General features: G+C 42.6%; 1 protein-coding gene and 1 long non-coding RNA gene across 2 annotated transcripts; one reads left to right on the forward strand and one right to left on the reverse strand.

Moving 5' to 3' along the window:
* Positions 1–464: 464 nt before the first annotated feature.
* CAPZA1 (capping actin protein of muscle Z-line subunit alpha 1) lies at positions 465–16,419 on the reverse strand. Its single transcript, XM_038380140.2, has 10 exons — positions 16,211–16,419; positions 10,073–10,136; positions 8,529–8,580; positions 7,441–7,504; positions 5,779–5,985; positions 5,024–5,103; positions 4,541–4,619; positions 3,571–3,642; positions 2,720–2,782; positions 465–1,556 (listed from the first exon to the last, which is right to left on the reverse strand). The coding sequence occupies exons 1-10, from the start codon at positions 16,247–16,249 to the stop codon at positions 1,416–1,418; spliced, it is 861 nt and encodes a 286-aa protein (XP_038236068.1). The 5' UTR covers positions 16,250–16,419; the 3' UTR covers positions 465–1,415.
* Positions 13,442–14,950, forward strand: LOC122457157. Its single transcript, XR_006276538.1, has 3 exons — positions 13,442–13,711; positions 13,795–13,931; positions 14,910–14,950. It is a non-coding gene; the product is annotated as an uncharacterized LOC122457157 (long non-coding RNA).
* Positions 16,420–16,968: the final 549 nt, after the last annotated feature.

Genomic DNA, 16,968 nt, shown 5'->3' on the forward strand with positions numbered 1-16,968 from the left:
TCTTAGGCCATGTCTACACTAGCTAGCATACTGATGCAGCTGTGCCACTGTGAGATCGCTCGTGTAGCCGCTCTATGTCGATGGGAGAAAGCTCTCCTGTCGACATAATTAAACCACCTCAAATGAGCGGCGCTAACTACGTTGGCAAGAGAGCGTCTCCAGCCAACATAGCGCTATCCACACCGGCGCGTCTGTCGGGGTAACTTATGTTGCTCAGGGTGTGGTTTTATTCACACCTATGAGTGATATCAGTTATATTGACAAAAGTGCTAGTGAAGACATGGCCTTAGAGAGAGAGAAAACGTACTTCTCTCTTTTGAGGGAAGCTGCTTCTCAATCACTCAGCTGTTTTCTATGAAAAATGGAATAATTTAGAGAAAGTTTTCAAAAGCAGATATTAATCCCAGCATTCCAGGTATAACAAGAAGAAAGTGGCCCCAACAGAAAGAGACAAAGATTGCAAGTGATTTTCTCTCACTTTGGTGCAAATCTTTTATTTATCATTTAATACACCATCCATTCATACATCTGTGGTACAAACTCTAGGAACCTGCCACAAAGCATTAAAGCACAACATACCTACTATTCCTTAGACATTTGCATTTTTAACTCTAATATTTAATCTCCAACCAGACAAAATATCTCAGCAGTCACAATACTAAAAATAGAAAGAGAGAGGGAGAGAGAGAGAGAGAGAGAGAAAGAACTAACTGGATTAGCTGTTCTGTAAAAATGCAGATGTCTGTTAACCACACTTCCAGGGAAAAGAAAAGCCAAAAAAAAAAAAAGTTCACTTCGAGGGAACATGGAATCTTTGGGTTTAAAAAAATTACTTACACAGAAAATCTGGCCTTCTTGAGAATTCTGTAAGGGATCATGTAAACTCATTCCAGATATTAAAATCTAAGCGTATAGGCCCATTGCAATGTGGAGATCAGCAGCAGGCATGTGTGGGAGATGCATCTTCTCTTGCATTTGTTACAACTTGCAGCGCAGCAGCGTGAGCTGTTACCAGACCTGATAAACTTACTGAAGTACCTGGAGTGCTGTATAAGGGTGCAGGGAAAATACTCGCAACACCACCGGCCTGTATTTATAAAGGGGCTTTCAGGGCTAGGAAATTTTCCAACCAGTACAATTACAGTGACTCCCAAACAGAACTATATAATTGAATCATTAATGTGGTTTAATTCAAATGACCTACCAGTAAATGCCGTAACAGGAAGTTTATATGGTAGGGAACACAAAACACAAAGAGAATGAAATTTGTTCAATAGTTCTCCTTGAGGCTAGAAAACTTGTTAACTTTGAAAGCCCTAGCAAAATGCCACACTGGTTTGGAAACCACCTACTTGGCATACAACCACATTTAGTTTTTTGTACGCTATCGTTTCATCAATCTCATCAGTTCTCCCTTAAGCATTTTGCATTTCTTTTCCAATCTTGTAGCTGAGGATTTTGTTCCAGTCAATCTTGGTGCGAGTGACGGGCAGCTGCCGACGCAAAGCTTTGAACGTGGTGTCGGACATAGTCTGATAGTTTTCACTGATTGCAGTCTGCAAGAGCAACCATATTGAAAGTTTCAGAGTAGCAGCCGTGTTAGTCTGTATTCGCAAAAAGAAAAGGAGTACTTGTGGCACCTTAGAGACTAACAAATTTGTTAGTCTCTAAGGTGCCACAAGTACTCCTTTTCATATTGAAAGTGTTTGTCTAAGCAGAACTACTACAGCAGGAGGATGGATGCTTTCAAAAAGCTTTACTCAGTATTAAAGCAGGCATGCTACTTACCAACTAACTGATAAAGCAAACTTAGCGGGGGAGAGCGCGTGTGCGTGTGTGCGTTGAGAAAGGGTCTCTCTTGCCTTCTCCTCCAGTGAATTTATTTGCAAAAGGCCTTGTGGTAAGGCCCCTTCTTACACACTGAACAAGCACTGCATGGGAAGCTGTAGCAGACCTTTCCTTAGCAAAGGCTCTTAGGACATGGCTACACTCGAAACTTCAAAGCGCTGCCATGGGAGCGCTCCCACAGCAGCGCTTTGAAGTGCGAGGGTGGTCGTGCGCCCGCGCTGGGAGAGAGCTCTCCCAGCGCTCCTGGTACTCCACCTCCACGAGGGGATGAGCACAGCTCCCAGCGCTGGGGCACTGTTTTAACTGGCGCTTTACAGCGCTGTAACTTGCAGCTCTCAGGGGTGTGTTTTTTCACACCCCGAGTGAGAAAGTTGCAGCGCTGTGAAGTGCTAGTGTAGCCATAGCCTTAGTCACAGGGAGGTGGAGAGGAGAGTTCAGGCTCCCTGACTCACCTGTTCCCTGACCTTTCTGCTGAGCTTGCGAACAGCTCTACCCAGTGTTATCGTCTCATGAATTGGAATTAGTGACTTTGCACCTTCCAGGTCCCACTCCGGTTTTCTTGTTAATATCCTTTAAAGGGACTTGCTAAACTGCTGACTTTATTTCATTTGTTTTTAAACACTTATATAGCCCCATTACTGTGCCTGGTGGCTTACAGATAAACTACTGTCCCTGCTCCAAAGAATTTACAATCAAAATCAGATAAACTGACTATGAAACTAGAAACAGAAGGTAGAGAAGAAAGGACAAAACTAGAGCATTAATCTATCATGTTCTGATTGTTTGTAAATAGAGGGAAATAGCTTTTAAAATATCCATGAAAATAAACAAGCCTAATGGAATCACATGGATCCCTGCTAAATTCTCTTACCTGATACTCATTTTCCGCATGTTCTATGATTTTAATAAATTCCTTGGCTGTTTGGATATCATTCTACAGAGTAAGAGGAATGAAATTTACTTTGAAGTTCAATCAAAAGGCTGAATATAAAAATCTATTAAATGGAATGAAATTCTGTAAATACTTAGCTCATCGGTGATTAGGGAAAGACAAAGCTGACAGTTTCCGACCTACATCGGGCCAGTACCCATTAACAACTGTGCTGCTGCTCAGCAGGGTGCAGCAGGGAAGAGAGGTAAGTGAAGCTGACGTTAAACAAGTGAAAGACAGGGCTGCCCTCTAGTGAGCAAAAGAGAACTGGGCACTTTTGATACAGAACAGACTTGTGAGCAGACTCTACTGCCCGCCTTTTTCTTCCGGCCTAATTGTCATTACAAAACTAAAGTTACGTTCTCTTCTGAGGACTTCCAAGCACTTGTTGCAACTACATTTGCCTGGCCTTGGTGCTGAAGAATCAAGATTTTTCAGAAATGTGCTGTTGTATTTTGTTCAAATTCTCCCTTTTCCTCCCATAGGGAAGAGAAAGCAACTAGTTTGCCCCAAGGCATACGTGACTCCTACTCTAAATTTGAAAAGCATACAACAAACCCTGCAGCGTGCCTCTCACTACAGTCTTTAGTCTACAAGCAGTTTAAGAAGCTGGGTTTCCCACATGCCCCTGAATGTGTTGCTGCTGCATTGACTGGTCAGCCTATAATTTGATGAAAAGCCTTTACAGTAAGTGACACAAGAGTGGAGTCATATTTGAGAGTAAAGCTGCCTTTGGGGACATAAATCAACACAAAAGAGCTGCTGAAATGTTGTAAATTCTCTATACTCACTGAAACTGTTAGAGAGTCTTGGATGTCTTTATGGCTAACTAGCTGCACGTTGCCATCTTCATAGTAATGAACCTGCACAAAGAAAGAACAAGCACGGTTTATAATTCACATTATATTGTGGTAATACCTAGAGGCCCCAACCGAGCTAGACCTCCATTCATAGATACTAAGGTCAGAAGGGACCATTATGATCATCTAGTCCGACCTCCTGCACAACGCAGGCCACAGAATCTCACCCACCCACTCCTGCGAAAAACCTCTCACCTATGTCTGAGCTATTGAAGTCCTCAAATCATGATTTAAAGACTTCAAGGAGCAGAAAATCCTCCAGCAAGTGACCCGTGCCCCATGCTACAGAGGAAGGCAAAAAACCTCCAGGGCCTCTTCCAATCTGCCCTGGAGGAAAATTCCTTCCCGACCCCAAATATGGCTATCAGCTAAACCCTGAGCATATGCTAGGCGCTGTCCACAGATGCGGCCAAAGACCAGGAGAAACGCACAACAAAAATATTGTGACAGGTTTCTCAGCCTGCAGTGGAGACTAACCAAGGCTAGATGGATTTTCCAAGGGATCTTATTCTTAGCCAGGACCTTTCAATATTATTCTAATGCAGTAAACACTCATTACCGCTGGGATGAGAGCAGGCAATAAAGAGTTCACAGGACAACTTGTAGGCTTACTCCTGGTTAGCAGGAACCAGGAGTGAAATGCAGAGCTTGGATGCACATGGTAATACAATCCACCAACACTAAATCATCAGGCCAGACTTTAGCTATTATAACTTTCAAAGGATTCCATTTCTTTAGCATTTCAAACAGCCGATGCAAAATTCAGCAGTCATGAAGTGTCATAGTTTAAAATGGCATCTTTGTGGACACTTAAGGATTTCTTTTTTGAGTCAATTACACAAGAACCTCTTGAGAAGCAGCAATGCAATCAATGTGATTGTTGCTGAGCAGTGTAACTCACCTGGATCTTCAGCACTGCAACAACCTGAGTTGCAGGAGGCGTGATGGTAAATTTCCACTCTGATCTCCAACGGCCATTCCTAAAAAGAACCAAAGCACAAACTGACTGGGAAAGAGCCCAATGCTCTGCCTCTGCTCTTCTCCCCACACCATGTGACCATATTCAAAGGCCTCACCTCGCACCTCGTTCCATTGGTGCAGTGCAGTTCAAGGCAATGATGCACCGGTACACCTTGGGCTCTGAAACAACGAGGGCTACAGCTCCCTGGCTTCAATAGTACCTTTTTCACTGGCTAGTTCATGGAGCAGCACAGGGACCTCTTTCAGAGCAATTTCACACAGCCTGCCAGGGAGGCAAGCCAGAAGCAGAAGCTATCGGGAAGTGGGCAAGAGAGGAAGCAGAGGACTTGTTCTGGATAAGCCTACTGCTTGTGCTCAAAGGGCTAGAAAAGGAAGGAGCATGAATACTTTAAAATATTCTTACCAAAAGTTTTTGGGTTGAAACTGGTGGCTCTCAATACAGGCAATAATTGTCTGCTGTCCATCTACAGTCTTGCCGTAAACCTGAATTCATAAAGAAATGAAAAATAAGCATCATAGTGCCAAGTTCTTGTTGCGTGTATTCCACCAGCTTTGTGGTCCTAATCCCGGTAACACTAGATGGAGCTTCAATATCCTGCTATACCACAGCACAGAGAGCACAGACTGTGCACGTACACCTTGTCTATGCGTGTACACATTACTTCCCTTTCCTGGTCAGCTTAACACTGGAGAGGGCTTCCAGGTGCATTAGTGCATATTTACCCACAGGTGATTGAGGTAATTAAGGGAAACATTTTGCCACTGGTTTACACATGAATGTGTACAATATGAATGTGCACACAATCTCTGCACCCTCTTGTCTTTGCTGTACAAGAATAAGGACCTACAAGACAGACACTCATGAAGATAAGGAGTACTTGTGGCACCTTAGAGACTAACAAATTTATTTGAGCATAAGCTTTCGTGAGCTACAGCTCACTTCATCAGATGCATTCCGAGCCCACGAAAGCTTATGCTCAAATAAATTTGTTAGTCTCTAAGGTGCCACAAGTACTCCTTTTCTGTTTGTGGATACAAACTAACACAGCTGCTACTCTGAAACTAATGAAGATGCGAGCCCAAAATGCAATACAGTCTCCCGTGGGGCTCAAAGGGCTGGGGCAAAGACCCATCAATGAAATAAGGCAGGTACTTAACAGTACAAATGCCATTGGGATAGTGATCTTTGACATATGCCCTCAGCACACTGTCACAGGCATCTCTCCAGGGCTTTAGAGCGGCTTCTGTGTCCTCAGGGAGGGGGTCGCCTGCTTCTTTCCTTAAATGATCAAACTTAAAGGAAAGTTTGTTCCTTGGGTCCAAAAATCTGCCATTGCCCAGGTCACCGTGTTCTGTAATTAAGACCTGAAAAATAAAGCGAAAGGTCAAAGTGCTTCCTTATGCTGATTTAAATGTCATTTTGCTCTTCTGGGGCTCTTGAGCGCAGGTTTGCTCAATTTCACGCCAAGGCACTATTTGTTTCAGATGAAACCTTATGATCTGAAGTGCCCTCTCCTTTGCAAAGACATTAATGGTTCTATGGTTCACTTAATGATTTGGGGTTTGCTGTGAGGTCCTTGGAGAAACTTTCCCTCTCACCATGGTTATGTTGTAGCTATCCAGCCCAAAGATGGCTGCATTCACTGATGTTGTGTATAGAAAGCTTACAACATTTTTTGGGATCCTTTGTACGAAATACAAACATCAATTATTCTGCTTCTGTCAAACTCTAATAGAACAACTCAAGCCCCATTTCTTTCTTCTTCCTAGAGGGAAGAGTGGGTGTACCTCAGGGTTCCATCATTTTTCTCTCTCTTCTTCCTTCCATAAGCCCCAGTATGTTGCAGCAACTCCTCCTCTGATCAAGGAGGGAGAACAGATGTGATTATTTCATTGTGTATCAGGTTTAGGCTGGGGTGAATGGTCTTGAACAGCACAACAGGGCATTCCCTGCTCCAACAGGAGATCAGTCATCTCAGGAGCCAGACCAAGCAGAAGAGCCAAACCTCTTTCTCACAGGTTGTACAGCTTCTGTCAAATCCGCTTTTGTTGGCAGCCTAGTACTGCTATACTTCCCATGCCTGCACCACTTGACCGAACCCTCTGGCACAAGTGGACACTGGGATGCAGTTCCTGTATCAGTATTGAGCTCAGAAACCAGAGGCAGCCATGCCTGCTTTCAGTCTCCAACAGGGCCCACTTTCTGCCTCTGAAAAATGGAAATTAATTGCACCCTTTGTGAAACTTCAGTCTGTAAGAGGCAAAAAAATTCCCAGACCATCTTTTGGAGGCAAATGGGAAGTTCTTTAGTTTGTGTTTTTATACAGGAGAAGGGAATGTAGAAAGGCTGAAATGATATAGTGGGAGAGCCAATATATTTGGAATAATTGGATAAGGAGGGGTTTGGTATAGATGGAAATGGAAAAAACATATGCTATTTTTTAAGAGCCTGATATTGAAACCAATGGGAGCTGGGAGTATGCAGCATCTGAGAGCTGCTAAACAGCCCTAAAAGAAAAGCATTCTTTGCTCACTCTGCCTCAGGCAAGACTTCCACTGGCTTTAGCAGGGAGTTGTGCCTAAGGAAGGAGTACTGAATTTAGTTAGCAATAGAGAGCATGGTCAGTTGGAGGCTTTTCTGTAAGGAGAGAAGTTTGCTAAGTACTGAGTGCAAAAAAAAATGTTAGGTGATCAGATGATCATATTTTCAACCTAACCATAACTTCGCACCCAGATCAGTATGGAAGGCCATCGTAATACCTGCAGTGATGGATACCAATATGAAAACCTGCAAAGACAGGCAGCAAAACTTCATCTTACCTGATCATCATACCCCTCGATCTTCACCGGAGTGAACTGATCCATATTATACTGGGCAAATGCACTGTTAATAGTGGAAAAAAAGGTAAGCTTTAACTGTGCAATCTTTATTATTTATATTTTCACTGAAGGACTAATGAATACAAATCCCAGTACAGAGAAAATGTCCATATTTAATACTTTCATAGTCAGTGCTCTTGGGAATATTTTTTGGTGTGATATCTAAGGTATGAATTGACCTGGGGTAAATGACTGGTTTCCTGTGATGGGAGCAACATGAATATTTTGAGATCTTTGGTATAGAGCAACCAACTATCACTAAGGTGAGGTCTACACTACAAACTCCCATCAGTGTAACTATGTTGCTATGGGGTGTGAAAGATCCACACCCTGAGAAACATAGTTATACCAACCTAGCCCCCGGTGTAGACAGTGCTAGGTTAACAGGAGAGCTTCTCCCATCTACATAGCTACCCCTCTCCCTTCAGCGTAGTAGTGTCTTCACTAAAGCGTTACAGTGTTCTAGCTGCAGCACTGTATGTGTACCAATCCCTCCGTCCAGCATGCCTGGGAGACAAGAGAGACTGGAGTGCCCAAGGGGACTGTCTGTGGTGCCACAGTACGACTGTGGTGCTTCAGGAATTCACACGTGTTACTGGGCTGGTGAAAGCTAATTATAGAACATACAACTAGTTTGGGGTGTTGGCTCTGCTTCTTGACATCTGCCTGCCCTGAGGATGGCATTCATGATCATAAGCCACTCCAGACAGCATGACAGGTACCAGTCCTCTGGTGGTTTGAACAAAGATGAATCATTCCTTAGATGCTAAAGGGTTACAATATATATATGTTGGTTCTCCTCATTTGTTTAGATTCTATTATAACAAAGGTAGCTCTTCTTAGACTTTTGGGAGATGACCCTCCACCTTTCCAGGTGTTTTGATTGGGAGGGGGAAATTACAGTACATTGCCCCCTCCACCAACACTACAATTGATCACAATTCACATCATTATGTCATTAGACTGAAAAAACACACGCTTACACACTTCCTTAAAATGTTCTGAAACCTGTTTTAAACAACACTTACTGTGCCGCCCCTTCCCTGAGAAGATTGTCATTGTTAAGCAGTAACCGGACATCTAGAGAAAAGAAAGTGTTCAGAGTATCAAATGTCTGTCTTTGCACCCTAAAACTGAAATGTAATCAGAGGCTCAACAAACATTACGGTAGCTATAAATCATTTTACTAAACGGTGTGCGGTTGTATAATGGAACTAAATTCTTCCCTCCTTGCTATCTTTGTGATGATTCTGATTAAAGATTGGTAAAGCACAACCATGCTAGGCAGAGGGGCTATCCTACTGGTCATTACAAGTAACTGTCGCTATAGTGGATAGCGCACTGGACTGGAACTCAGGAGACCTGGACTCTATTGGCCTGCTGGGAGACCTTGGGCAAGCCACTTACCTCCATGCCTCAGTTTCCCCATCTGCAAAATGGGGATAATGATGCTTTGAAAAGTTCTTTGAGATCTATTGATGAAACTCTATATAAGATTAATATTATTAGTAGTAGAATAAGAATTAAACATTTTCCCATTATACTCTCCATTTTCATACATTCACAGCTTTTTGAAACATGTACCTTTGGGGCTGTAATTTTCTTTCTTGGTCACTGTTCAAAACAACTTTTTTTAATTATTATTATTAAGTTAAAGAATTTCTTTATCCACTTTTGAGTTATGGTAGAATGAAAGTAAACCAAAAACCCTTCTGGCTCTAACAAAATTCCAGCCACACCATTGTTGAACAGTGAAAATGGTTCCTGTGGTGTTTTCTGATGATGGAGTCCAAAATATATTACATAAATGGAAATCTAGTTACTATTATGTCTCCATAACATAAACTTCAGAGTACTTGATTATATCCCTTTACAATCAGATGTTACATTTGTCTGGTAAAAGCCAGTTTAGAATATTTACTATTCATCACAATACCATCAAGTCAATGCTGTACCAAAGTAGCAGAGTGAAATAGCATCCAGACAAAGGATTTTTCATTCATATTAATGGCTTCAAACAGTTCAGATCAAGCCTGAAAGGTACTAAGGAAACACAATAGAACAACATCCATGTGTCATGCACACACAAACAAAGATCACAAAAAGATTTACTTGTTTCAGAGTAGCAGCTGTGTTAGTCTGTATTCGCAAAAAGAAAAGGAGTTCTTGTGCCCCTGAGAGACTAACAAATTTATTTGAGCACAAACTTCCGTGAGCTACAGCTCATTTCATTGGATGCATTCAGTAGAAAATACAGTGGAGAGATTTTCGTTAACCTAGGATCCTAGGCCAGACTCCACAAATGGCTGATTTGGGTACCTCAATTATGAGGTGCTTGAGTTGGGACCCTTTAACATGGTCTGATTTTCAGAAAGTGCTGAGTATCCAGCCTCTTGTAAGGTGTCTCAAGTCAGTATTTAAAATCATTAGCCACTTTTTAAAAATCTTGGCCTTAAAAAGTATAGCCCCTCTGCCAACCATATTTTGTGAGGTACCTTAAATACTTTCTTTCTGATAATAGCTGAAACCTGGAAAATCCTATGAACTATTTAATTTTCTTTTATTTACTCACCATTAAACACTTCATTAAATTCTCCTGGTGGTGCATGAGTGATGAATTTTGCAGCTATATGCACCTACAGTAAAGCACAATAGTCATTAGACGAAATTCAGTGAACAGTGCAAGTTTTTTTGTTTAGGTACCAACACACTGCAACATATTTACACTAGCATCGCTCACTGGCAGAACTGAGTGTTACAGTTATAGATAGTGCTACTATTTATGGAGAGATTTAGGCACGAATTTTCAAAAGCGTGCTTTAGTTAAAGCTCGACAGAATCTGATTTTTATTTTTTTATAATTTTGATGGATAATACTGATGTTTAAGTATTTTTAAAATTTTATCTGTGTAAATTTTCACAGTTGCACAAAATTATAGGTTTTATGCATTCATTTTGATGGTCATAAATTTAAAGTTTCACAATTGTAGGAAATTATGAGGGGGTCAGGCAATTATTATTTAGTGATAGATGTTGAAAGTCAAAAGTTAAAGCTTTTTAACTGTCAAAATACAAACTGTCAATATCATACGCCAAAATACAAAGCAAATACCCTTAAATCAAACTCTAACGTTCCCAAATTGCATTTTTCTTACTTTCCCCATCTGTACATTTTGATGATCAATGAAAATAGTGTGTGTGTGTGTGTGTGTGTGTGTGTGTGTGTGTGTAAAATGAAATTGAGGGTTACTGACATTTACTGATAAAAATCTAATCCTTCTAAGCCTACCATTAGTTTTGTGTGGCTTCCAGTTCTGGGGACCCAACTTGAGACTTTGGGCCCGATTTTTCAGAGTATCTGAGCACCTACAACTCTAACTGAAGTCAGATTCTCAACACCTCTGACAAATCCGTCTCTAGGACTCCCAAGATGGTCACCCAAAATTTATGAACACTTGAAAACATGGACTTTGCTTTGTAAACACCCTTTTTGAAACATCACCTCAGACACCAAACTGCTCAGCCTGCACAAGTGCACACACAATTAGCCAACATTCTCCATTTAAAAATAATCTAACAGTCTTCTTGTGACCTAACAAAACACCAAGGAGTTCCCTGGAGATCCATATGTCAATTACGTACAGAGTGAGTTACCAAAGTCCTGAAAGGGATGGAGAGGAGGGGCCTGCTACTAGGTGACAGCCTACTGGATAACTATGTAGCTAAGAAGTGTAATATACACTGAAAGAATTGAGGGTTGCCTGTGATGTAATTGCTGCTGCTGACTGGTAGGAGGAGGAGATGCCACTGACCACCAGGAAACAAGCAGCACATGACAGCTGAGAGAGGAGATCCTTTCCAAGAAGGAAGACAAATACCCTCTCCCCACCAAGTACCATGGGACTAGAAGTTTGCATAAAGATGTAATCCTGCCTACTTTAAACATAATTAGCTATGCTTTACAGGCTTCAAAGGGAAAGTAACTGAAGTTATAAGAACTTGTGGAAGAAACAGTAAAGATACAAAGTGAGAAAGCAGAGAATGATGGAAACGTACAAAGTACAAAAGTGGACAGTGATGTAAAGTTACAAAATGAAATTGAGATGTCAGCAGAGGGAGACCCTGCCTTAGAAACAAGCCTCCAGATTTCAACAAGTGAATTCTCTTGCATCTCCTGTTGTGCGATTCTGGTGAATCCCACCACCCTGAACTGTGGGCACACCTCCTGCCAACACTGCCTGGCTTTGTGATGGATATCCTCCAGAGCAAACAAGTGTCCACAATGTAGAAAAAAAATGGGAAGAGCTCACCGAGGTCAAAGTTATTCTCAGGCTAGCTATTGAAACATTATTTCCAGAGTCACTCTGTCACTCTGGAAATGTTAAAGCATTACTACAACTGCTGTACTCACACAACTTCATCTAACTGATGCCAAGATCCATGTCAATAGGAAGGATCACAGCAGGGAATACAGTCCCACCTCTCTTTTGGTATTATATCCCACTTTACATCCAAATTCTGCCCTGCAGCTAAAATAGTTTGCTTCCTAAAAGACTAAGTCCAGGACTCAAACCCTGAATAAACCACAACTCCTACATACACTTCAATCTGTAAGTAACTTCTCCCACTTTAGTAAGATTGGTGAAGTTAACTAGACAAGACAGTGATTGACAAATCTACATTTATGACAAGTGCCATTAAAACAGCAGCCACAAGCAAAACACACACTGCAAAGACATGTAATCCTTTTTATAAAGTGCAACTTTATCCTCTCTCTCTTCTCTCTGCTCCGGAGCAATTGAAAAAAAATGGAAGAGAGCATTACTCTACACAACTGAAAACAGCAATGCCTACTCATGAAATGGAAGAAGCAGACTTTGTATTTGGTAAAGAAATTAATCCTATATATCAAGCTTCTGCACTGTTGTCACTTCAGAGTCTCTTTGCCTTCGTGTGTCAGCACACTGATAGCATGTTCATGTGCAGAAGTATGAAACTAACTATTTCTGCAAAACTGACCTACTTCCTGGCTCATCATTACCATTTCAGGTATCTCTGCAGAGTGTTAGCTTCTGCTAACTTCCTCTTTCTAAAATGGGGAAAACATCAAGTAGTGAAGTCACCTGACCACTATTTTTTTTTAAATAGAAGCAGAAAAAGAGGGTGACAGTACAAAGAATTCATAAGAAGCCAGAGCAATATACATTCAAAGAGTCTTAAATATGCTGCATATGCTTCAATTATCCAACATTTACCTATGACTATGAGGGACAATGAATAGATACTTATAGATGTGACAAACCAGATTAGTTCATTTTGCTTGGTCTCTCAGTGATGTGCACTGATTTTTTTAAAGTCAGTGGAGTTAAAGCTAAGCATTTAAAAAGAGAAAGTGTATGCAAGACAAACAATGCCCTAAATTTGTCTGCAAAGTGCTTGCAAGGTTGTTTATTGGTTAGAACAGAAGACTATGAGCTTTGACTTCTATGCCCAGCCCTGCCAATGTCTGTGATGCCACAGGCAACTCGTTTAATCTCTGTCTCAGTTCCCTTCTGATTCCAGCATGTTTAAAATTGGGGAAACACCTACTGAAAGGGGTAAAAGGTAGCTTAGTTTATTTTGTTAAAATCTTCAACTGAAATTCAGTAATGAACTACAAAGTATGAATAGCTGAAAATGGTATGGAATTTATTCAAAAGCAGGAAATATACAATCTTATGGTTAGAATTTATACTATACAACATTGAGCAAACTACCCTAACTAAACGACTATGGCTTATTCTGATACAAGTCTCTCTCAATTTCTCTTGTTGAAGCTGTCCCATTTTTTATATCTCATTAAACGTGCATTAGCCCACAGACAGCATGAGTGACTCTATAAATCAGTAGTTAGGACACTCACCTGATTAAGTGGGAAATCCTGGTTCAAATCCTCTCTCATCAGGCAGAAGTGGGGTGAACCAGGGTTTCCCCATCCCACCTGAAAACCCTAACCACTGGGCTAAAGGTATTAAAGGAGGTGGTCACTCCTCTATTCATTTTGTGTAGATTTCAGCATGCTCTGAGTTTGCTTGCAATCTGGTGAGCACGATAGATAGGGCAACACCTAACTCACTTGGTTTATGATCACACTAGGGCTTAGGTATGAGACAACGGTGTGCATGCCAAAAGGCTGAAACTTAAGCACCTTAGAAACTTTTACAGCAAAAATGTAAGTGCCTACAGGGTCAGGCAGAAGCTGAGTGGGGATTTTGTGAAACACAGCAGAGCCTATTTTTTTTTTTTTTTTTGTAGATAGGGGCCTCTATGTTCCTTTACCTGGTTTGTTCCTTTCTTCTGTTGCAAAGGGTCACTAACCTCATTGATTTAGGAAGAGGCCTGGACTAAAGAAAGCTACAGAAACAGAAGGCCAGAATCACGACAAAGTCCAGGTATCACTTATTGAGTGTTTGGCTTAAACACTGCTGTTTGCAAATTGATAAAACTGTTAGAAATTAGCCTTAGAATTGTTCAGAAGAAAGCATATTTTATCCCATATTACTAATTAGACTACATAGTACTTGCACTCAAAGCTATGAAAAGATAAATAATGCAAAGTACCAAAATATCAGAATTTAAAATACCAGTGTTAGCTAAGTAAAATACGTCTCCATTTTTAGTATCAACATTCAGCAGGTAATTCTAGCTTCTAAGTGAGAGGAAAGCCAGGGTAGTACATAAATGAAGTAAATCCTTATTATGAGCTGAAGCTGGTCAGAAAATTTCAAAAGAATATTGGGGGGTGGAGAAGAAGTGATGAAAAGTTACTGGGAAGAAAAAAAAAAAAGTAAAAAAATTTACTTTCCCAATGGCAGTTTAAGATACTGAAACAAAAAAAAATTTGAGTGTTTATGAAGAGCTCTAGTGATATCATTCCATCTTTCTTATCGTCTACTGTCCAAAACCACTGTGTCAAGCTATTACTTTCTTTGTACAGTTTATTAAATTACTGTATCACCCTAATTAGAAGTGAGAGTAAGCAGGAAGTTGTGCAATGCCAATTGCTATCCTTAAAACAAAAATCTTCCGATCCACATTTCAATTCGCCAAAGTATCTACTCTTTGTGCCACTTCTTGCATATGAAACCCAAGTTTAATCAACTAGAACTCCTATTGCTAGCAGAAGCAGATGAAGGAACTGACACACCCTAACTGACCAGTTTTCTTTCCAGATCTGAGAACAACACAGTGTCTTTTATACACTGTAGTTAGGAGCAAGCAGGCCATGCTCTGTCTGCCTACACAGCATGCTGGCAAATTCATGTTCCTGAACATGTCCTAGACTACAGCCTTATACTCTCAGGTTATGCAACTAAATTATGATTGTAATCTCTTAAATGTTCTGAATTTTCATTGTGTTCTTTTCATAGGAGGCAATCAGAAGATAATTTAGAAAAACTGAATTAAAGATGATAAAGGCAAAATGAAAGTTTTAGACTAGTTAGGATTGACAATATAGATGTCAGGTTTCAGAGTAGCAGCCATGTTAGTCTGTATTTGCAAAAAGAAAAGGAGGACTTGCAGCACCTTAGAGACGAACAAATTTATTTGAGCATAAGCTTTCATGAGCTACAGCTCACTTCATCGGATGCATTCAGTGGCAAATACAGTGGGGAGATTTATATACATAGAGAAAATGAAACGATGACTACAGATGTAGTCAGTGTATTTGCTTTGTAGGCAAGGCCCTGTCTGCTCTGTTGACGCTACATATTCCAGTGACTTTTCCTAAGAGATGTGGCTTGCCACAAGCCTTCCTCCAACTTGTGTGCTAGCTGACTGCTGATTTCCAACCTGAGGTTGGTTCACTCAGCAGTGGTGCAAGAGTTGAGACAACAAGAAAATGGATGTTTACAGTTTTTTTCCACAATCACTGAAAAAGATACTTGAAAGAGCATTTGCACAAAAACCTTAGAAGGAAACAATCATCACAAGGAACTGACTGCTCCTCTCCTGGCTCCCCACTAGTGCCTGTCTGGGTCTTCCTCCCAGTGGCACCTGGAAGCAGTCTAGATTAACTGTGCTGCCAAGCAGCAATTCCCACCCCATGTCTGTGAAGTGATAAAATGTGGAGGAAGAGCCCACCATTCTCCCCCACTATTAGACAGACTAAAAGGGGAAGGAGGTACTACCCACCCTCTCCTCTGAAAGGAGCAAGGGGGAGGGGGAATTCTATTAGGAACCGGATATAGTGTAGTCCCACCGTTATGGGGCGTTGTGCGTGTCCGTGTGCCACACTGGGTCAGGAAATGAGTAGAAGGGGTTTTCTCCCTCTCATGGGGGGTGACCATCTTCCTTTTTGGAGGCAAGTTGATACAATGGGGGCTCTCTTCCCTATGGGGTAACAGTTCCCATAGGTCGCTGCCCCTCCTCTATGGGGCAGCAAGGAGACAGTGGGGGGCGGGGGAGGATATTGGGGGTCTCGTCCCCCGCTAGAGGGAGAGATGGGGGCATTGGAGGGGGTCTCTCCCGGCGGCATGGCGGGCGCAGGGGAATAATGTCAGCGGGTCTCTTCCCTGGATGTGGGGGGTTCTGGGAGAAGTTTCCCCCCTCGCGATAGGGCAGGGGGCTGTTTGGGGGTCCCCTCCTGCCGAACAGCGGGGCCGAGGCCCTGTCCGCATGGGGACGGTGAGGGGCGCTACCCCGGGGAGGCAAGAGACCCTGCCCCTACCTTCTCCTCGTCCGACACCCGATCCTCGAAGTCGGCCATTTTGGATCCTGTGGCTGGGCCCCGCCCCGCCGGCCGCCCGTGCAAAGCACGCCGGGAACTGACAGCGGGGGAGCGGGTGGGGCCGCAGGCAACCGCCCATCCGGAAGTGCCGGGCCGGAAGCGCTGCCGGCGCCATCTTGTTTGTGGGCAATCGTGGGCCCCGGTAGTTCTCATTGACGCTAACAGGCGCCATCTCGGTCTTGGGCAGTGGATCAGCCCCGCCCTCTATGGGTGCGATGACTTTGGTGCGTGGCGCGGCTCGCACTGTTGGCTGCGGCGGCTCTTCAAGCCCCAGCTCCTGGAGGCAGGGGAAGGGCATAGGGAGAGGTTCTGCAAAGGGGAGGGTGGGAACGCGGCTGAACCACTGACTGCACTGGTTTCAGAGGAGCAGCCCTGTTAGTCTGTATTCGCAAAAAGAGCAGGAGGACTTGTGGCACCTTAGAGACTATCAAATGTATTTGAGCATAAGCTTTGTGAGCTACAGCTCACTTCATTTTTTTCATATTTGTTAGTCTCTAAGGTGCCACAAGTCCTCCTTTTCTTTTATTGACTGCACTGCCAGCCATGGGAAAGCAAAAGGGGCACCGCCACTGCTCCCTAATCCCACGGTGTGTGCTTGCTGGGGGCTGGAGGGGCCCCACGCACGCCAGAGGGGCGAGTCCTAGGCCTGACACGGACCCAGCCCGGCCTCATCCCTGAGCTGTACGGGAAAGCAGGCC

This window comes from Dermochelys coriacea, chromosome 21 (genome assembly GCF_009764565.3).
Source record: "Dermochelys coriacea isolate rDerCor1 chromosome 21, rDerCor1.pri.v4, whole genome shotgun sequence".
Taxonomy (NCBI): Eukaryota; Metazoa; Chordata; order Testudines; family Dermochelyidae; genus Dermochelys; species Dermochelys coriacea.

Excerpts from the sequence above, each read along its gene's own strand:
- CAPZA1 (XM_038380140.2), bottom strand. The coding sequence starts at position 16,249 with ATGGCCGACTTCGAGGATCGGGTGTCGGACGAGGAGAAG. Across the intron at positions 7,505-8,528 it reads CTCAGGGAAGGGGCGGCACA|TGCATTTGCCCAGTATAATA; the intron begins GTAAGTGTTGTT and ends CACTATTAACAG. Across the intron at positions 2,783-3,570 it reads AAGACTCTCTAACAGTTTCA|AATGATATCCAAACAGCCAA; the intron begins GTGAGTATAGAG and ends CTTACTCTGTAG.